At 44.9% G+C, this 22,862-nt stretch overlaps 1 protein-coding gene across 4 annotated transcripts in view; it reads right to left on the reverse strand.

Moving 5' to 3' along the window:
* Positions 1-9,611: 9,611 nt before the first annotated feature.
* The window catches only part of UXS1 (UDP-glucuronate decarboxylase 1), a 63,809-nt gene continuing 50,558 nt past the window's right edge, over positions 9,612-22,862 (reverse strand). For all 4 annotated transcript variants that reach the window (XM_011956634.1, XM_011956633.1, XM_011956632.1 and 1 more), the window contains 5 exons: positions 21,052-21,095; positions 17,244-17,304; positions 14,876-14,933; positions 12,913-13,016; positions 9,612-10,470 (listed from right to left, as the gene is read on the reverse strand). In XM_011956634.1, the coding sequence (XP_011812024.1) occupies positions 10,339-10,470; positions 12,913-13,016; positions 14,876-14,933; positions 17,244-17,304; positions 21,052-21,095 (399 nt within the window). In that variant the 3' untranslated portion in view covers positions 9,612-10,338. The remainder of the gene's footprint in view (positions 10,471-12,912; positions 13,017-14,875; positions 14,934-17,243; positions 17,305-21,051; positions 21,096-22,862) is intronic.

A 22,862-nucleotide genomic window follows, 5' to 3' on the forward strand; every position in this document is an offset into this window, starting at 1 on the left:
TAGCTATTGTAATTTCAAAGTAGTGAAAGCAAATGACATTTTGAGACAATTGTAACAACTTTAATGTGATGATGTATCTGATTTCTATACGTGGCAGAATCCCAGCTAAGAGCTATTTCCATCACAGTTTATTGCCTACATTTGTAATTGAAGAAAAGGCTAAATTTGAGTTAGCCATTAGTAGAAACAAATAGGTTCATTTTTTTTCCCATTCAAGTTCATGAGATCCCTTATTTAAAGGGATATCCATTCCAGTTCCTATAATATATCCAGAGAGAAAGTTTCCAGTTATTCTTAGGATAGAGACGAAATCCCCTGATGTGTTTTATGAGACCTGGCCCCCTCCCTACCTCCTAACCCCCTTGCTCTGCAACCCTGCTAGACTCTGAACCTCAGGAAAAGCTCACACCTGTTTTTGTTCACTATAAAACCCTCAGAGCCTAGTACAGAGCCCATCAGAGTAAGTGAGCTTTAATACATGTCAAATGGATCCTGACTACACCAAGGAAGGGAAAAATGGACATAGTCTCATTTTTACATATGAAGATGATGGCCAGAGAGGCTGAATGATGGACAGCTCCTGGGATACAAGGTGAGTTAGGAACAGAGGAGGGATTATGACTCAGATGTGGAGGTCTTTCCCACACCACATTATTCCTCTCCCTTGTCCCCACCACCCATTAGCTTATTTATGGCCCACCACAGCAGGGTCTCACCTCCTCCCTCCCAAGTATGCCTCTTGGGCCTGGAGTTTCTTGAACCTACACCTGGCTTGGCAACAGCAAACTAACATTTTCTCCCACTCAACCACTGCCCTTGCAGCTAGCTACCTGTGAACAGCAGTGCGCTGTGACTACAGGTGAGATTTCAATCCTGTCAGGTGTGAAGCTTGTTTTATTATTATTATTATTTATTTTATTTTATTTTTGAGACAGGGTCTCACTCTGTCACAAAGGCTAAAGTGCAGTGGTGTGATCATGGTTCACTGCAGGCTCGAACTCCTGGCTCAAGCCATCCTTCCACCTCCGTCTCCTGAGTAGCTGAGACTACAGGGGTGTGCCACCATGCCCAGATAATTTATTTTTTTGTACGGACAGGATCTCGCTATGTTGACCAGGCTGGTCTTGAACCCATGGTCTCAAGCAATCCTTGTGCCTCAACCTCCAAAGTACTGGGATCACAGGTGTGAGCCACAGTGCCCAGCAGTTTGTTTACGTTGGCCAGAGACCTTTGGCCATGAGCTTTTCAAATCATATTCCCTGTTCCCTTAAGGGCCCGTTTTTAACAAGCAGCACTGTCTTCTTCCATGGATCAGAATTACTCGCCAGGATTTTGTAAACCAGACATTTTATATAAAGCTGATTCTTCAACACAGGACAAGAACCCCTACTGTAATCCACAGACCAACAGCTAGATTAAAGACAGAAAGATGGCGTGTGAACAGGCATTGCTATCCCTACCCCCATCTTTTTAAAGAGAAGACTGAGTCCCAGAGAACCCATGCTGGGGACGTCAAGCCTAGAAGAGCAGAGTCCAAGGACTGGCCTGACTGCTCATCTTCAAACATCTGAAGGGCTGTCAAGAGGAAAGTCTTTGTCTTGTTCTTGGAGAGCCCCAAGGGCACAACCAGGCCCCATGAGTGGCTGCTCAGTGAAGCCAATTTTTGCTCAGAATTCTGATAATGGAATGGGCGCTTCACACAGCTAAGTGCTTCCAGCAGGGCAAATGAACAGTTGTAAAAACTGTTTATAGAAATCCCTGCGTTTGAAGATGAAAGTTTCTTAAAGTCTGAAGCCAATGGGATACCCAATGGTGATTTTCAAGTACAACAGCAACTCACTGCTCTATCCCTGCTGAGCCTTTAGGAAGAGATCTAGTCCCTGATTCCTCTGAAACTTCCACTAAAATAAAACTGGTAGTGTACAAACATAAGGAGTGGTAGCAAGGCTAGATACAGGAAATCCACCACCGCACTCAGGCCAAGGCTCTGGGAAGGCAGCTGACTTGCCTATAAACCAGGCCGATGCTTTTCTAGCAGTTTCTTGATCTACCCTGCTTCTCCTGTCAGGTTACTGCAGCAAACAGGGAAACAGGTTAAGTACAGTCGGGAATTGGGATTTATAAAAAGTTGTGTCTTTCCAATGAGGTACCTTTTTTTTCCCAACACACCTAACATAAGATGACCTGGAGAGAGAAAAGCACATTACTATGTCACTGCATCTCCACAAGGTTAAAATGGCACCAAGGAGAAGCCCACGCAAGCAGCAATTGTAGCATCTATGAAGCAAGTGAGTCAGACTCACTGCAAATGATGTGTTGTGCCTTTGATGTGATTTCGTGCTTTGCTGCTGCTTCTGTTTTTAAATTGAGTTCTCTCATCTTACTCTCTTTTGATTTCGAGATCCCTTTCTCTTCTTGCTGAGAAACAAATTTTGTGAAAATAAACCGGGATATGGTAAGCATCTATTACTGAAGAAGCCCAAATGCAGAGAGGAACCCCATTGAGTGGGTCCTTCCTGCACTAACAGATGGATTTTGCCTCCTGCCATTTGATCATGAAGTTGGGACTAAAGAGCATGGTTAACTGTCCAGTGACCTCTCCAGCTGCCCAGCATGCTCAGGCACAGTTGTTCTGGGAAGCAGTGAAGAAACACTGTATCACCGTTTCTGCCTCACATTTGCATATTACATCACTGCAACTTGTCACCTTTCAAAGGGGGGAAATCAGGTGTTATCACCTTCACCTATATATATTTTCAATGACAAGCTTTTAACACTGAATGAACAAAATTCCATTTTTAGTGATTATTACTGATTCCTTAGTCCTTTTCAATGCCTTTTAAGTTTTCCTCCCTTTATTTAAACATAATCTTTCAAATTCAAGCTTTGTCAGATAGACAACACACATAAATGATACAGGCGAAATATTTAATGTGATTCAGCAGTATGTGCTATGACCATGAGATTTTTTATGAAGATTTTCAAATATTGAGCTAGTCCTTGCATCCCATGAATAGTCCCCACTTGGTAATAATTCCTTTTATATACTCCTGTATTCAATTTGCTAACATTTTATTAAACTGTTTGCATCTGAATGAATTTGGAATACTGGTCTGTATTCTCTTGTACTCTTTGGTTTCAGTATCAGGGTATATTATTGGCTTTATAAAGAGTTGGGTAATGTTCCTTTCTCTTCTAGTTTCTGGGAGAGATTGTATAGAATTGGTGTGAATTCTTTAAATGTTTGGCAGAATTCTCCAATCTTTCAGGGCCTGGAGGTTTTTTCTTCCTTCAGATTTTAAACTATGAATTAAATCATTAAATAAGCTATTCAAATTACAAATTTCATACTGGGAATTTCCGAGGATACGTTTCCTAGGAATTTGCCCATTTCATCTGAGTTTTCAAATTTATGTACACAGAGTTGTAGCTAGTATTCCCTAGTTACCTTTTCAATGTCTATTAAGTGACATCCCTTGTCTCATTCCCATTAATGGTGTCTTCTGTTTTGTCAGTCTTATTAGAGGTTTGTGGCTTTTATTATTTAAGGAGCAGTAATTTGTTTCATTGATATTCTCTGTTGCTTTTTGTTTTCAATGCTGATTTGTGCACTTATTATTTCCTTCTTTCTGCTTGCTTTGGGCTTACTTGGCTCTTCATTTAAATTTCTTGAAGTAGAAGCTCAAACTATTGAGATGTTTTTTCCTCTACTGATACTAGAATTTTAGTGCTACAAATTTTCTTTTCAGCACTTTAGCTGCATCTCACAAATTCTGACATTTTTATTCAGTTCAATATATTTTCAACAATTATTACTGAGACTCCCTCTTTGGCTCATGGCTTATTCAGAAGCATGCTGCACTGTTTCCAAGTCTTAGGATATTTTCCTGTTACCTTTCTGTCACTGATTTCTAGTTTGATCCCATTGTGGTTCCTCAGTTTTATTCCAGTTCTTTTAAACGTGTTGAAGTTGTTTGATGACCAGGACATGTTCTACCTTGGTATATGTTCAGTGGGCACTTGAAAATGTGTATTCTGCTACTGTTCTGTGAAGTGTCCCACAAATGCAAATTAGATCCTGTTGGTGGATGTTGAGTTCAATATCCTTGCTGATTTCCTGTCTAGTTACCCTATAAATTGTTGAGAATGGTGCTTAAGTATCTAACTATAATTTTGGGTTATCTATTTCTCTTCTGAGGTCTACCAGTTTTTGCCTCACATATTTTGCAGCTGTGTTACTTGCTGCACACACCTTTATGACTGCTGGATCTTTTGGGTGGACTGATCCTTTTATTATAACGTCATGCTCCTCTCTGACCTTTGCAATTTTTTTTCTTTTTCTTCAGAAATTTATCTTATTTAATATTAATGTAGTCACTCCTGCTTTCCTCTGATTTTTGCATAGTATATTTTTTTCTATCCTTTTACTTTCAACCTACATATACTGTTTTAACTGAAGTTTCTCATAGCCTATAGTTGGGCCATTTAAAAATACACTCTGCCAATCTCTTAATTGGTGCTGAGACCATTTACACTTAATGCAATTACTGTTGTGTTAAAGTTTAAATCTGCCATTTTACTTTGTTTTATAGTTTTCATTTTCTCTTCCCTGCCTTCCTGAAGATTGTACTTTTTTTTTTTTTTAATAGCATTCTATTTGTGCATTTGAGTACATTTCTTTGTATAGCTTTTTTTGCTGGTTGCTCTAGGTATTACATTACATATAACTTACCAGAAATCTACTAGTGTCAACTTTTGCCTATTTGGGTGAAGTGTGGAAATGCTACCTCCCTTTACCTTCTGATATGTAATAATATAGTTGACTATTTCCTTTACATAGACAGCCACATGAGAATGTTACAATTTTTGCTTCAAACGTCAAACATAATTTATAAAACTTACAAGGAAAAGGAAAGCCTGTTGCATTTATTGATATTTTCATTCTATGTTCTTTCTTCTTGCTTGATGCCACAAGATTCCTTGTTTCCTGTTTAGATAACTGTCGTTATTTTAGAGGTCTGCTCATTTACATTTCTCATAATTTCCCCTCATCTGAGAATGTCTTGATTTCATTCTTGAAGGACATTTTTGCTGGATATAGAATTCTGAATTGAGTTTTCTTTCAGCACTTGTGTCACTTATTTCTGGCTTCAGTGGTTTCCACTGAAAAACCTGCTACCACTCTAATTGTTTTGCCCCTGGGGGTAAAGTGTCATTCTGCTCTGGCAGCCTTAGGGACCATGTCTTTGCCTTTAATTTTCAGTTTAACCATGATATATCTTGCATGTATTTTTTGGGGTTTATCTTCTTTGGTGGTTACTCAGCATTTTGATTTTTTTTTTTTTTTTTTTTTTGAGACAGAGTCTTGCTGGTCGGCTCTTCTTCCTTAAATTTTCTTCAACTCCATCCTCTTTCTTCTTTCTAGGATCCCAATGACACAACAGATGCTTTGTTCCACGTATCTCCAAGGCTCTGTTCATTTTGTCTGTTTTCTATTTGTTATTTAGACTGGGTAATTTTGATTGTTCTATCTTCTGTTCTCTCCACTCTGCTGTTGAACTCATCCACAGGGCTTTTTTATCTGTTATTTTTTCAGTTCTAAAATTTCCATTTAGTTCTTCGTATCTTTGCTGAAATTTTCTATTCATGTTTCAACCATATTTATAATTGCTGATTGAAGTATTTTTACAATGGCTGCTTTAAAACTTAATTTGTCTGATAATTCTAATGTGTACGTGATCTTGGTGCTGGCATCTGTTGATTATCTTTTCTCATTTACCTTGAGATCTTCTTGGTTTCTGGTGTGGTGAATAATTTTTGATTTAAACCTCATCAGTTCTGACTGCTGTAAGACTCTGGGTCTGATTTAAATCTTGAATTTTAGCAGGCCTACTCTGACTGCTCCAGGGAGTGAAGTGGGGAACCTGCCTTTTTACTGTCAGGTAGCAGGTGGAAGCCCAGGTTTCCCTCCAGGCCTCCACTGGTAACTTTCAGGCTGTCAGGGGTGGAGAGCTTGTTACTGTTCCCCATGTGGCCTTTACTGAGGTTGCCTTATTATTGCTGATTATTGAAAGTGCTGAAGACCCTGACTCTCCACCAGGCAGCTGATGCCATGGGGTTGGGGTCATTACTACCCAGTGGAGATGCAAATCTCAGCACAGGCCTTCCAGTCCCAAGCCTCTACAGGCCTTTGCTGACAGCACCAGAGCAAAGAGTGGGGGTGGGGGCAGGTTGAGGCATCTTGTTAAAATTAGGTGAGGGTGGAGCTCCAGGCCCCACGTGGTCTTTGCTGGAAGGGATGGGGTAGGGCTGTAGTGTTTTTCATGTGGTGTTTGGCTACAGTAGAGCCATTTCTGTTTAAAAGTTTTCCTTTTTACTAGGTTGCCCTTTCTCTGGTATGCTGGCAGCAGTGAATAGGTTTCTGTTGGGGTTTTTGACTGTGTCTGTTGGCACTCTTTGGTTAATAACTTACCCAGCTCCAAGGCTGGCAATATAGAAGGCAAAAAGAAAACCCAGGGAACTCACTACTTGTATCAGTTTGCTAGGAGTGCCGTGACAAAGTACCAGAGACTGGGTGGCTTAAGCAACAGAAATTCCTTTTTCTCACAGTTCTGGAAGCTAGAAGTCCAAGATCAATAGGTGTTGACAGGTTTGGTTTCTCTGAAGGCCTCTCTCATGGGCTGAGATGGCTGCTTTCTTGTGTTCTCACATGGCCTTCTCTCTGTGCATGCATATCTCTGGTGTCTAAATTTTCTCTTCTTACAAGGACACCAGTCAGACCGAATTAGGGCTCACCCTAAAGAACTTATTTTAACATAATCACCTTCAGAGGCCTAATTTCTATAGTTACATTCTGAGGTCCTGTGGGTTAAGACTTCAACATAAATTTTAAGGCAACACGGTTCAGTCCATATCACCACTGCATTCTTCCTCAGGTCCTGAGGTGCCTGGCTGGTCTACCTTTTTCTATCTACTTTCAGCATCTTATGCTTGTTTTACATATAAAGTCCAGAATTTTAAATTGTACTTAGTAGGAAGATGAGGGAAAGTATGTCTGTTTTCTAAAAATGGTAGAGTCTCTTCCTTGCATTTTCCTTTATCTTCATTTCTTTAAAAACTGACCTCCCCTCATTAGTACATGGTAGAGCCACCTATATTGACTCCTACATCCTGGAATTCTAGACCACATCACATTAGTTTTACTTCAAGTAGAATGTGTATAAAATACAGAAACTTAAAATTCAGCAGCACTAAAATAGCAAGACGTTTTAAAAACATTGATAATAATATCTTTACTTTTTTCTTTCCCACAACACAACTGTAGATAAAAATGACTCTTGTTCTCCAAAGTGGCCAAACATGTGGATTAATCACGGTGATTAGAACCAAGTCTTACTGCTGTCTCTGAAGCTCAGTGCATCGCACCCCAGATACTATGGCATCAGTTCTCAGGGTAATACAGTCTTTCAACTCCCTTACAAAGGTAACAACCAACCACTGAGAATACCTGGATAAAGTCAACAAACCACTTTAAACAGATGAACTGAAGCATTAAAACTCACAACTCTTTTGCCCTAGGAAACTGCTGAGGATTTTCTAGATTTCCCAGTCTTAAGAGACCAAACTGTAGCTCACAGTTATCACCAGACCAGCATTTCACTCAATACACCTTTTAGATTGAGAACAAAGTCAAGCTCACACATAACTAAGAACCATGAACCAGAACGGTGGCCTATGAAGCACCAGAGCTGTGATAAGAGATGCTGTCAGGGCTGGAGCAGAAGTAATGCCACAAGAGTCACAAGAGTCCAGCTGGGCCAGTGGGCTGGGCTCAGTACCTAAGAGGGTGTAGTGGAAATCCAGTGTGTTCAGTCTCTAATCTGCACCTTGCTTAAGTCCACTATGACAGTCACTGAAGTTAGTAAGAGCAGCTGTACCAGTCTCATCCCTGCAAGCAACAGCAGTGATGCCTCAATCGGGAGCCAATCCTGAGATGCCGGAGCACCACTGTGTTAGTTGGTTCAGGCTGCTAGAACAAAATACTTCAGATTGGGTACTTGATAAACAATATAAATTTGCTGCTGGTAGTTTTGGAAGCTGGGAAGCCCAGGATCTAGGTGCTGGCAGATTTAGTGTCTGGTGAGGGGCTGTTGCTCATAGACAGCACCTTCTTGCTGTGTCCTTAAAACATGGCAGAAGATGCAAAAAAGCTCCCTAGAGCCCTTTAGTGCCTACAAAAGGAACTACAGAAATTCCTTTTTTGTAGTTCCTTTTGCAGGCACTAAAGGGCTCTGCCCTCATGGCCTAATCCTCTTAAGCATCCCACCTCTTCATGCTATTGCATTGGGGATTAGGTTTTAACTCATGAATTACAGGGGGACATAAACATTCAGACCACAGAAACCATGCTCTGTCTACCCATTCATCCCTTTCCAGGCCCCTCAATTCCACTTCCCTCTCTTCCCAGGACATTCATGGGAATTAACCTTACACTACAACCTTGACGCATTACTTCTTTAGGGTAAATTAGATATAACTCCTCTTCCGCTTCCTCCTCCCTCCCCTGAAAATATTGTATGAAAATCACAGGCAAGAAAACCAAAGAATGAACCTCATGGAAGAATTCCAGATACTAACTAGCAAGTAACAAGGTAAGAGAATTCGGGACCCTGGGGCCTTTAGGTTCTCCCAAATTGCACTTCAGAACTTAGCCCCCGCAAATTCTCAGCTGTCCGTCTACACTCCTCCTTCAATGTCTTGGTCACCATTAGTAGTTCCCAAATAAGCTTCCCAGCTCTGTTAATCCCATCTTGTAAATGGTATTATCACTCACTTCTGGCTAAAATAATTAAAATTATAATAAACCATCTTTGATTCCTCTTTCTCTCTCACACCACATCTAGCACTGACCCTAGTTTCAGAATCTTCTGGAGAATTTAGCACGAAAAAGAAACGAAACCACATTGTCCTCTGCCCTGCCCAAGATTGGGATTCCAAAAATATGTCCTATTAAGAAGAATCCCAAGGTGGTTGTAAAGGACAGGCAAGTCTAGCTTACGCTGGTTAGGTATCTTAGGATCTCTCATTTTTAAATGCTTCTGATACACAGAAACCTTTATCCTCACGGCGCCTGCTCAGGTTTCTGCTGTTGTCACGCGGAGCCAATCTACTTGGAAAATGTGGAGCTTTAACGTGTCGCATTGTTCTTCCATTTATTAAGAGGAAAACCAAAATGCTAACACTGAACCTCGAAAGGGTTCTTATTGAAAACATAAGCTCTCAAAGTCTTCACTCAATAAGCCTCGTTCACCAATCCCTCCAGAGGAGACAACTTGCACCTTTTTTTCTCCATCTGGTCTGTGTTGCCAAGGAGGTCACAAAACTGATTCTAACCCTGGCTAAGATCTGAAAACTTCACATGGCAGTGAATACTATATGCATACACTCAGCCCAAGTAGCATATAAATGTTTTCAATAGCTACATATCAGATTACATAGTGCACAAACCTGAATGTTTTCAGATTTTCTTTTAAACTAAATTTTCCGGTATTTTCCTTAGCAGTCTAACAAGTGCCATGCCGAAGCAGAAAGACAACCTTTAAAACTGGAAGTCCATGACTGGTAAGTTTCAATATTTTATTAAAATAGCATATTTAACCATGGTTAACCAAGAATATGTTAACTTTGTCCCCCTCAACCCGCCCCCACCCCAGATACGCAGCAAAACACAGTAGTGATTTCAAATATCCTTGATCATGACCAACAGGAATATTTCAAAGTCTTAAGTTTGCAACTCAAAAGTAGACCTTGGAAAAACTCTCAATGAAAAGAGAAACACATAAAGCTCTCACACAGAATTCTTTTATCTGCCCTAAAGTCAATGCCGGTGCACCACCCACCTGACAGTACTGCTAGGATTTTTCTTTATGCATAGTGTAACGACTCATTTATTAAGTACCCACTTTTATAAATAAAATCGGCATTTTTCGTCCCGTTTAATGTTCCTTTTCAGCTTCACAAAGAAACCAGTAAATAAAACTGTCAACGACAGTCACAACATATGCTCTCACAGCAAGATAAAAAACTTGAAAATATGCAGAGATGCATCTACGGTATTTTACATAAAAAGAGAGATTCAAAAAGTGCAAGGCAAAATCTGCAGTTTTTTGAGGGGAGCTTTTAGGCACATCCATTTCATTAAAGCAAGCTTCAGAATGAAATTCCAGTTTGTTCTTCATGACACCTGTTAAAGTCTTTCTTTAAACAACAACAAAAAAAAGCCAAAAATACATCCCATCAAGTGTACAATGGTAGTCTTGTGTCCTAAAAGTGAGGAGTTCAGTTGTGGCGAGTCCGTCCTTTCTTTATTCTGGCAGGCTTTGGTTTGGGGATGTACTGATTATTTGCCTGGTACTCGAGTTCTTTACGGAAGTAGTGAATTGCTTTGTTTAAACCTTCCTCCAGCGGGACCTGTTTAAAGGGAAAGCGAGAAAGGGAGACAAGGTCACATTGACAGAAGGGCATCGCAGGAAGGAAGTGCCACCTTGCAGCCAGTTGGGCCTCCTTCAGAGGAACGCTCACAGAACCACGCTTTGGTTGTGACAGCATCCAGCATCACGGCCCACCGAGAGAAGCCAGAGGTCCTTCAGGGCCGCTTTCAGAATGTACTATGGAGCTAACAAGTGTCACTCTTACTGAAAAGTGAGCTCCTCCCCACAAAAGACCCCAACTACCTCTTGCCAGTATAATGTCTGCTCCAGTTTGAATCAGCTGGCAAGACTGTTTTTCAGATAATGCCCATGTGCCCCATTCTTTCAGAAGAAATCCACCTTGAAGTGGCGGGAAGATGCTTTGGGAAGGTGATCTGCATCTGATCAACATGCCTGATTCTCCCACGTGACATCAGCCCTTTGCACTGCCCAGCAGACCGTGGCCCACTTGCAGCCCCACCATAGTAACAGACTGAGTCTGAGAGGGGACCCACGGCAGCCCACACCACAGAAAGCAACCTTCATCTGGAGCTGCTTTGCAGCCAACTCAGGAAACCAGCCACATCAACTGCTGATTAAGAGCAGAAAGAGAAAAGGTGAAGGGAGGCACTGCCAAGGGGTGCTGGGGCACCACTGGGGGAGAAGCTGTCATCTTGACTGTGGGGATGGTTTCACAGGTGTCAAAATAGATGAAAACTTATCAAACTGTATCTTCTAAATATGGGCAGTTTGCAGTATGCCAATTATAGCTCAACAAGCTGTTAAGCACACACACTTGGGACAATTAAGATGGATAACGCCTATAAGTTTCCTTGGATCATATCCCTCAAAAATTTATTATAAATTAAAACTACTACTAGGAGAGAAACCAGTGGTAGATGGCTCACATTCCAAGAATGTTAGAATACTGTAGGTCTAAATTCCAGAAAAATAAAGATACTGAGCATACATACACCTCACATCAAAAGCAAGAGTTAATACCTAGCGAATGCACATTTAACTCTTCAAAAAGTATTTTGTTTAAAAATATAGGTTCTCCTTACAAAGGGACCAGTGGCCCCTTACAAAACTTCAAAAAATAAGAAACTGCCTAAGCTGCTATAACTCGTTTAGCACAGCTTGGGATTATTAGATTTTGTGAAGTCTGAGTATGACTGTATTTTTATTTCCTTCAACAAATATCTGTGGCTTTCAGCAGATCACTTAGACTTGGACATCACAGAATGAAATAAGGATCAGGCTGGAACTCTCGTGTCCCTTTCAAGTTCAATATTCTAGGATTCTACTCAGCTCTCACTATGCACATTTTAAAAAGGTAAACGGAGCTCTCAACTGCGTCCCTGACTCTGACTGCGCCACAACCCATGGGCCACGCCAAGACGCTCCTACATTGGCTGAGCACCCAGTGTGTGCCAGGTGTGACAGGTGCCGGACTCCTGCTGGACACAGGGTCACACAGCTCTGCCCAAGGGGAGCCTGAGTTTCAGTGGGGCACATGAGGGTGGGCAAAGAGAACAGCCAGGCAGAGCTGACAGTAAATGAGGTGGGCTTGCTTTGGTAGATGCGGCCGGCCCAGCCAACCTCCCTACACAGGCGGTCTCTGAAGGACACAGGCAGCCCTGAGGGCGAGCGTTCTCCGGTGGGAAGGAGTCTGCAGTCACCCAAGGCAGGAAGGGCACAGCAGGCAGCAAAGCAGAGGCAGGCGGGGTTCAGGCCTCAGCCCCAGCGGGGCGGCAGCTGCCCCCACCCTGCCCTCTTCAGACGACAAGGCGGCATGCAGTTCCCCTTCCTCCACACCCTTCAGTCTTGCATGCTTCCAACCAGGGGCTCCACTGCGGGGCTGATGCGGACCACCTGCCCTTGACCTGGCCCCACACACTCGAGAGGCAGGCAACTGGGGCCATGCAGGGCTCTGAGTGTGTGCTGCCAGTGCTCTCGGCACGGCGTTCACAGTCAGCCGTGTGTGTGTGTGTGTATATGGAAGCAGGAGTGTATGTGTGTGTGTGTGTATGAGTGTGTGTGAGTGTATGAATGTGAGAATGTATATGATAGTGTGAATGTATATGTGTGAAAATGAGTAAGTATACATGTATTAAGTGTGTTCATATAACAGTGTATATATGACTGTGTGTGTGGGAGACAGAATGTGTACAAGTGTTTGTATGACAGTATATAAGAGTGTGTGATTTTATGAAAACAGAGCCCAGAGTAGGGGCTTCCAGCCGCTTCCCAGGTAACATTCTCTGAGACTCCTGATACAGGAGAGGCTGTTACTGCTTGGAGAAAACCCGCTATCTGCCTGGATGCGGAGCCCACCCTGCACCCCTGGCAGCTGCCTGACAAGGGTCAGTGCCTACAGGACAGCAGAGACAGGACACGGGAGGCCCCTCCCCACAAGGCAGCATTAACTCCCTGCACTTACCACGGGTTCCCACCCCAGCATCAGCTTTGCTTTTTTGATGTCTGGTTTTCTTTTCTGTGGGTCATCCTGGGCTTCGGAGAGAAACTGAATTTCACTTCCGCTACCTGAGATGTTTAAAGAAAAAAAGATAGGCGAGAATCACAAAGCACGGGGAAGCGTGGCCTTACCATCCACATCCAAGTCAAACCCCATATGCAGTGATGCAGTGTGAATAGGGTGCAGGCGGTGGAGATGCAGTTCTCGAGAAGCCCCAGAGCTCTCGAGGGACTGTCCTGCAACCGCTGTGGCCAAGCTGACTGTGCAGGTGCCCGGCAAGAGCCTGGTGGGAGGCACCTTACTCTGTCTCAACAGGCCTGAGTTTCCACCCAGTACAAGAGGGCTGCTCCAAGGCAGACCACCCAGACCAGGTAACAAGTGAGACATGCCCACTGGGCATGACCCCAGCGTGAGACCACAAACGTGGTGTGGGGCCATCCCTGAGGTGGATGCCCCAAGTGGGCCACACCTGGGTGCTCGGAGCCTGGACAGCCCTGAGACTCAAGATGTGCAGCCACCTAGCTGGAGACCTCTAGGAGGACGGCAAAGCCCGGCCTGTTCTGCACCCTTGCTGGGCCCAGGCCCCTCTGGCCAGCAGAATACAGCCCCACCAGTGACTGTGGGCCAGACCTGCAGAAGAAAGCCTGTGGAGGCTTTCCCTGCCTCCCCGTCATGGAGGCCACGTCGGAGACTGCAGCAAATCACCACCACGGGTGGTTCAGGATGGTGTGCCACAAAGCTACACACAAAAGCACAGCAGGGAAGCTGCGCACCCCTCCCCACAACCTTAGGTTTCAAATAGAGTTTCTCAAGCGTCAGCATGCACGGATCACCTCAAGAGCCTGTCAACATGCAGATCCTGATCTGGGGGCCTGGGCTAGGGCGTGAGAGTCCGAATTTCTAACAGGCACCCAATGCTACTGCTGCGCTGGGCCACAGGCCTCACTCTGGGCAGTGAGGGTATGAAGGAGTGGATGGCAGAGAGCTGTGATCTGAGCCTGCCCCTTCCTCACGAGGGAGGAACACACAGATTCAGGATGGAAAAGCTGAGAAGTGCATCGAAGCGGCTGTGGGAGCCACAGATGATGCAGGCTACGTCTGAGGAAGACCGCTGCCTCTACTGCCATGAGCAACGAGAGGATTCCAACCGTCCGCGGGGATTAGACCAACGCCGGTAAATGGCAGCCTGATGCAGGAAGGGCACGCTGGAGGAATTAACCCAGCCAAGTGGGGTCTGAATGGTCACCTCAGGACATACTGTGGCATGCTCCTCCCTGGCCTACCTGCCAGTCCAGTCTGGTTGTGACTTCACTCAAATTTCAGGATCAACCCCAGACAACAGGCACCCTCCAAGAGTCTGACTCCTCAGAGCTCCAGGAAGTCTGAGGATGAGGCCAAGGGCTCATCCACTCTACGTCTGCAATCCAGGGCTGGTCTGGAAGACCTGACCTTCTCAGGGCCTAAGAGCCCACCTTGACGTGGTTCTCCCAATGCTACACTGCCCCCAGTGGCTGGCGGCCAGGATGACCAGAACTGCAAACCAAATTTTAAACTTGCCTGAAGCACACAGCTGGTGGTTGCTGTCTCTTGCTGTCTGAAATGCTATGCTTGACATGACCAGTTCGGAAATCCAACAGTTGTCACCCGTGTAGGATGACCTAACACAATCGTGCCTCAAACACTGGGAGCAAATCTCCTCCTCCCTCCCACTCCATGCAAACCTGCAATGAAAACTGAGAACAATCCTGCCCTCCTTTCTCTTTCTATTCCTTAAAAATTAGAAGACACTTAAGTGTTCCTGATAAAAAGTTCTGCTTTGATCCAATTCAATTAGCTTGTATTAATCACCCACTTTCTAGTCAAGGTGTTATCAACAGATAGGGCAGGCACAGCCGATTTCACTCAGGAAGTGATTTATCCTACTTACCAACAAGGTTTTTAATTAACTGAGCAAATTCTAGGATTGTGTGTTCTTCTGGGTTCCCCTAAGGAAGAAAACGTTTCCAGTTATAAGCGTCATGACAACAGCAGCAACCCGCCACCCAGACCACATGCGTGTCTGCAGAGACGTCTGCTGGCCAAGTCTGACCTCTCTGCAGTGCTTCGGCAGAGCTCCGTGTGCCAGAGGGTACTCCGCTTCCAAGATGACAGTTACTCACCTGGCAGTGCTAAACTGCACCATCTATACCTTCAGCCTCTCGGCTGCTGTGTACAAGGCTGGGCTTTGGATAGGTCCAGAGTCTCCGATGAAGGCACACATTCACTCGCTGAGTATCAGACAACTTCATATCTAACATAACTTCAATGTCACTTTTATAAAAGCTTGGGTTTACAAAATTAGCTCTCCTAACACCATCTATTTCCCTCTGGGAAATAGTGAGCTGTGTTAACCATGTCAATAATGAAGGACGTGCAATCTCACACCTGAAAGCTAAGGCAGAAATGAGTATGCTCACAGGCGAGTGTCCCCAGCAAGCCAGAGGACAAACTCGATGTACTTCATGAAGAGAGAACACTTGTGGGGGCTTTAAGGAAAACCACTTGCTCTTTTTCTCCCTTCCATCACACATCAGAACAGCTGTTACTCTCACTCTGCCGCCACTGCCGCCTATCGTAAGAGACCACCATAAAGTCTGATAATTCTACATCCTAAAGCCTCTTCATGCCCAGGTCCTCGGTTAGCCTGAAGTTAGATGGTAAATGTGGAGGGAGGGACCCTGGGCCTCACTTGAGCACAGAGGGGACTGACTAGCAAAGTGGAGCGATGGGAATTTGGAAGAAAGTGATTCTGCCTTTATCGGGGCTCCTGGCACACACACGATTCCAATTTTATGAACTGTCCCTGTGCAAAGGCCCTCCACAAAGAGGGGAGGAGGAACACGGTGTCTACAGAGAAGAGCCTGGCTGCCCAGGGAAGTCACTGACAACACCCCTGCTAAAGAACCTGCAGCAAAAATGCAGAGCAGGGGTGGCTCGGGCCTCTCCGGTGTACACAGGCAAATGCTGCAAGCAAAATGAGGCTTACAGTGCGAGGCACGTTCTGGTCTGTTTTAAGTGAATGTTTTTTTCAAACGCGGCACACTGTACCCATGAATCAGCAACAGTCCCAGGATGGAGTCAGTACTCCAGGGCACATTACTCCCTATGTGATGAGAATTCCCTTTCACCTCGGGGGAAAATGCACGGTCTGCAATGTATTTGAGATGGCTGGTTACAAAGACATGCATAAGCAAAGGTGACGTGGTTTGCAAGAATCAGGTCACATGGCCAACATTTTAGAGTTCCCCGAATCTTAAATGTTGTGTAGGAACCAGGAGAGGTCGTTTGGGAGACGCACCTGAAATGACCCCAAGGCTTCATCGAGGTAGGGTTAAGGGGGAGGTCTCTAGTGAGCTAAGGGGTTCCTGAGTCTACTGCCATCAACAGACACAGAACATCTTGAATGCTGGACAGTCCACATTGGAAAACTTGCATTTTAAATGAGATGGAACAAAACTGCTCAAAAAATCACTCAGTGATAGAAAGGGTAAGAGGTCCTACCATGACCTTGGCTGACACAGCCAAGGAGGAGGAGGCTTGGCAGGTAGGACCATGTCCTTCAAATCTTTGGAGAGTTACCACAATGTAGAGGCATCACACTGCCATGAATGGCCCCCGGGGGGAGAAGTGAGGTCAGTGGATAGTTGTGCAGAAAGTGAGATTTCTGGTTCAGTATAAGGAAGAGTTTCCTGCCGGCCAGAACTGTCCAAAGACAGGGTGAATTTCTCTGAGCAGAAGCAAGTTCACCAGCACTGAAACTGCTCAAGGCTGGATGATCCCTCCAAGGGGGAGGTTCTGGGCTGTGGGCAGGCATGCAGGGAAGGCAAGAAGCCACAAAGGTGGTCTGTCCGCCTAAATGACAGACATCATCAAAAACTGGAAAACTTTCTCTCTGAACAACCTCCATCTTCTAAAAACGCAATCAGGTCTTATAATGATGACCCACCTATTAAAAAGAAAATGAGATGCATACACATGTCCACCTACTACCACCAAAGGGCTTCACACAATTTTAGACCTGGGCCCTTCAGAAGGTAGAGGGACTAACTACATCACTCATCCATGCCTTGCAGATATTTTACTTCTTTGTATACTCTTACTTTCTGTTTGTTTTTCCTCTAGTATTTAGCGAGCAACAAACACCAATGCCTTAAGTGTGCTGATAGCAAATGAAGCAAAGCCTGGTGCTGCTCATGGTTTCACAAATGAATGAAAGTCTGAGCTGTCCTGCAGAGTGGAGGGAGAGGAGCACTCACCAGGTTGATTGGGCTGCTGACATTGCTGTTCATGAGAGCCACAAGGCCATTCACCAGATCACTGTAAAAAAAAGGGGAGGCGGGTGAGGCTCTGCCTACAGGAACGCGCTAGTGCCAAGTGCCATGTAGAAGTCCTCCCAGAAGAAAAATTACCACCCCCAGAAGAAAATAAAAACCCAAATGGAAAATTGAACGTCAAAATAAAATCCTGCAAACTAAGACGGTGTTTATAATGTGAAAGTATTTATGGATGAAATGATATATTTGACGTCTGGGATTTGCTTTTTTTGGGTGTGGTGGAGATGGTTAAATAGGATGGAAGCTGAGAGATGGGGCTGAGTTCACCACTGCATTTCTGAAGTCCTTTAACAATGAAAAACTAAGCATAAGTTAAAACAGGCATACACTCAAAAAAAGATGGAGTTTACGTAAGTTTCCAAAGAAAATTCATGTTTAATGTGAACCCAGTAGTTGAACTGTACGAAAGCACATGATTACTTTTAAAAACAAGATCCACGAAAATGAACGAACTCCAGTATGTGATCCCCATACCGGCAAATCACAGATAAAGCCAGACAATACCGAGGGTTGAAAGAAACAGAAACGCCACTCCCTATGCCCCCGACCGTGAAGTCGCCACCCCGCAAAACACCTTGTATGAAAACGGTTAGGGATATTTGGATGTTTCAAATGGATTGTGATCAACTGGGCCATGAAGGTGAAGAAAAGTAAGCAAACTTTCGCTTACCAAGGTTTGGCTCTTATTTTCAGAAGCTTTAAAGTGTGGCTCTGTTAAAAAAAAGTTACTTCGTAAAAATGACACCGCACTGCTAATTAATAAGCACAAGCACTTTTTCTATGCCAATTTTCCATGAGCTACAATTCTTAGAAGACTTTCAAAGCTCTGACCCTTCTCCTTCTCCTCCTCCATCGTTACCAGTAAGGAGCAGGTCACGCTGGGTCTGGGTAAACTTCCAAAAGAAAACCTCAGATAGGTTTTGCTTTCAATTGAAAAAAACTATTGGGGTATTTAGTAAATAAGATATTTCTGCGTGTTACTTTACGACAAATGCGTATTTCATACGAACATGCTGAAAATGTTGTATTCTCAAGGATCAAGCACCAATGCAAATCCCTGCTGACCCTGGACGATTTCTCTTTTACAGAAACTGGCAAAAAGTCACTTCATCACTATGGCAGTATTGTTACATTACAATAGTGCACTCATGACGTACACCTGTGCACGTTTATAAAAAGACATTAAAAGCTGCCATTCCATTGCATCCACAATAGGTTTTAATATTGAAACTGGGGGGTGCGGTCTATTTGAGTTGGAAGAAGGCTCTCAGGTAGTCATCCTCAGGGGGGCAAATGGGAGGGCCATGGGCCTTTTACATGACAAACTGGCAACTTTTAAGGTCACAATTGCATAGATCACACTCATTTAACCTGAAGCTCTTTACAAGTGTCATTTTGACAAAGTGACTTTAAAAAAAAAAAAAGCATGCCTTTGTTATGTAAATGAGGACAAAACCGGCCATGAGAATATTAGACACAGTCATGCCAAAATGTCGATGCGGATGGCCACCTAGACCTCAGACTCCCTGCACTGTTGTTTTGAGGCAATCACGGGTTTGGAGAATGGTTAATTTAGTACAGTAACTAGGGATCCAGACATTGTGCATTACTAAAAGACGCTCGATTCCTAAAAAACTGCTTGTGAAAAACATCAACACTTTGGTCAGTTAGTTAATGAACTCAGTTGAGTTCTCAATAACTAAAAAGTTAAGTAGGGAAACCCTTGCCCAAGTATGGCAAAGTCCCTGAAGCCTCGTCATCTCGGGCTCCGCTACCGTGAAACCGGAGAGGATCACCAGAGTGGGGAGTAAATAAATACTACTTAAGTGTTATAAAAAGGGGTTTTCTAAAAGGGTTAACAACCATATGTCTAGGGAAACTGCTCATGCCCTCTTTTCAAATAGCCAAGTGGTGTGGGAGAGGATGATGCATGTGATGGCAGCTAGGAGCATGAGCCACGACCATCAAAGCAGGCACAGGACAGTGACCAGGGCACAGAGAGAGTGATGGGGCAGGGGAGTCTCGCCCATCAGAGTGGGCCAGGCACCCTGCATGCATTTTGCCCTGCGCTGGGACAACACATAGCGCAGACATCATCAAATGCTCAAAATATTTTAGTCCCTAGAAAAAGAAAAGTCTCTGAGGCTATTTTAAATGAATTTTGTAGGCAATGCCCTTGAGATAATGAGAGCAGAAAGAAGAATGGGTTCTGACTGATTTCCTTTTACCGTACAACATCTCATTGATAATCCATGTGGTGTGGGGGCTGGAGAAGCCTGGGGGCCACTGGTGAGGAAGCCTAAGGCAGGCACACATAACCGAGGAGAGCAAAACTCCCTCAGGAAGCGGCACAGCTGGGTGAGTGGAGGAGGATGGGACGAGAACGTGTCACTATGCGAAGACGGTACTCAATCCACGGGAGACCCACAATTTGGTCCCCATACAGAAGTGTGCCATGACAAGTTTCCTCCAGGGACATAGTGCCTATGCTAAAAGCTTTGAAATGAACACAGTCCCAAAGTGGAGGCAGCTGCCATTTCCCTGTTAAATGGCTTTTTAGAATACGCATGCCTATTTAGGCAACATAGTTGGTTACAGTACACTTTCGGGCTTTTTGCCCCTTGAGGCAAGATACTAATGGGTGGGGAGGGAAAAACCACTGGCTGTGTAAATGTTTACTCACAGCTTTCTTTTGGAGTAAATGGAAATTCACAAATACTTTCAGCAAAAATCTACAGTGGTTATTTTGAATTGTTTTTAAAATTTTAGTTTACTACCAGTTTCGTCTCTCCTAGGGACTCCTACCCAGGACCCTTACCTAAGGGTCCTGGGTAGATAGAATTTTATGTGGTTGGTTTGGCTGAGGTAGGACTCGGGGGCTGCCCCGACCTGCACCACCCCGACCTGCACCACAACAGCCACCATCTCATGCTAGTGCCCCTGGGATGGCGCCAAGACAGCAGGAAGAACACTTCCTGATCGACAGGCATACTGGAGTATTTGCAATGAAGAATGAAAATATATGGGGTCAAAATATAGAACTGGGTTTTATAACAATTCAGGATACCAGAAACTTTCACAGAATTTACAATAGCCACATATTGGTGGATGCACTTTGGCATACGCAACTGCTTCTGGATCCTAACTACTCTGAGAATCCATACTGCCTTCTAAAATTAATCACCAATGGAATGGAACAACAAAACAGTGGATTTATAAGGATTGCCAGGAAAACAATAAAAATCACCACGTGAATCTATTCAAAAAATGTATTTTTATCTGCATTTAGTTTCAGCACGAAACTCAACACGAGAACACTATCTACCTTGTGCCCTCCACAAGGACTACCTCTTCCACCCCGCGAGCCATGTTTGCAACAGGTCAGATTCTGGCATTCACAGCTTTGCTGGATGTATATAAGGCCATCTCTTAACTTGGCCTGCGCTGAAATCACCCAAGTCACCCTCAGAGCTGGGCAACTTCACCCCTACACCGCTAGGTGGCAGTAAAAGATTAGCACATGAGTCACAATAGTCATGGAGATGAATGCAAATTTTAACTTTTAAACAGAGAACAGCAAGTATTCCCATCATAAAATTAAACATTTTTAATCAATATATAGTGTTAGTGTTGTGGAAATGGAAATGGTTAATATATACAAGACACTGAACTGTCAAGTAGGCCTGCTCCAAGGCACTGCTAAGGCTGGGGCAGGGCAGGACAGTCTTACCTGACGTACTGGAACGCCCTTGTCTGAGACCCGGATCCATATACCTGGAAGGAAACCAACAGTTAGGCCTCCTGAGAAAACCACACCAGTACTGGGTAGGTGTCCTTGGAACTTCAGGGGACACAGACTGACCTCGAAACTGATCCCAGGGGGCAGTGATGCTGACTCCCAGCATCTAGCGCCACATCCCGCACTCTACTTCGAGACCATGCCCCGACAGAGAGATGGCGGCAGCAACACCTAAAGCGTGCACCTGGTATAGATGTGTAAAGTTCTCCCTCCAAAGACAGTGCCCGAAGGAATTTGCTTCTGCTGGAGTCTTATGATGTGTCAGGCATCATATGAGGCTCTGGAGGCTGTGACCGCAGAGTCCAGCTAGGTGACAGATCTACACACAAACAGTAACACGTGCATTTAACTGGGGTTCCTCACTCTTGACTGGCCAACAGCAGAGCCAGGGACGCCGCCCAGGCTGGTCCACAGACTGTTTGGGATGAGGCCGGCATCTCCTGGTATTGTTACAGCTAGCTCCCCAGGAGATTCTAATGTAAGGCCAAGGTGGAGAGCCATGCAGGAGACTCTGAAAGTGATGCGCAGGTGGCAGGAGGGAGGGTCACATTCCCCTTTGTTTCCACTGCACATTTGCTCCACACTTCCATAGCTTGGCTTGTGTTCTTTGCTCCGCCGGCCAAGACCCTCTTGTCTACTTTCCACCTGGCAGAGTGCTACTTATCCTTTAGGGACAAGCTCTGATGCCATCTCCTGGAGAAGCTTCCTCTGGCTCATTCCCCAGGGAAAGTCCTTTGCCGACTGCCCCCAACCGTGAACTCCCCAGAAGGACTGGTGTCCAAACTCTCTTTGCCCTGCTGGAGCCCAGCACGATGCGTGGTGCGATACTAGCATGGGATGAGCATCTGCTGAACGACCTGCGGAGCGTCACGCATCACGCCACTCACTGAGGCGGAGATGGCAACAGAGGTGCTTGGGGAGATCTCCTAAGTGCAGCATCGCAGGAACCAGAGTGCCCTCGGAGGTTTTGTTTGCTTGTGTGCCTTCCCGTGGTGGAAAGCAGGCAGCTGGGAGGAATGGACTGCCTTTGGGAATAAGCTTGATTATAACAACCCTGGAGCCTCCTCCTGCCTGACAGCAAAAAAGAGCCCCTGCCAGCAGCTCTGAGAACAGCACCAGCCCCCTCAGCCCCAGACACTCAGCCCGGTTTCCCTGGAGCTCCTCCCTCCAGCTCTGAGAAGGAAAAGGGGAAGGAGCAGGTGGGGAAGAAAAGCACATGCATGGCCGGACGCGGTGACTCACGCCTGTAATCCCAGCACTTTGGGAGGCTGAGGTGGGCGGATCACCTGAGGTCGGGAGTTCGAGACCAGCCTGACCAACATGGAGAAACCCGGTCTCTACTAAAAATACAAAACTAGCAGGGTGTGGTGGTACATGCCTGTAATTCCAGCTAATCGGGAGGCTGAGGCAGGAGAATTGCTTGGACCTGGGAGGCGGAGGTTGCAGTGAGCCGAGATCACACCACTGCATTCCAGCCTGGGCAACAAGAGCGAAACTCCGTCTCAAAATAAAAAAAAAAAAAGCACATGCCTCAAAATCCAGCTACTCGGGAGGCTGAGGGAGGAGAATCGCTTGAACCTGGGAGGCAGAGGTTGCAGTGAGCCGAGACAGTGCCACTACACTCCAGCCTGGCTGCAGATTGAGGCTCCGTCTCAAAAAAAAAAAAAAAAGATACTGAAATATTTCAAGGTAGGAATAGGGTATGAATTTCCTTATCTACTATGGTAAGGAGCCAGATGCAT

This window comes from Colobus angolensis, unplaced genomic scaffold (assembly GCF_000951035.1).
Source record: "Colobus angolensis palliatus isolate OR3802 unplaced genomic scaffold, Cang.pa_1.0 Scaffold42, whole genome shotgun sequence".
Taxonomy (NCBI): Eukaryota; Metazoa; Chordata; class Mammalia; order Primates; family Cercopithecidae; genus Colobus; species Colobus angolensis.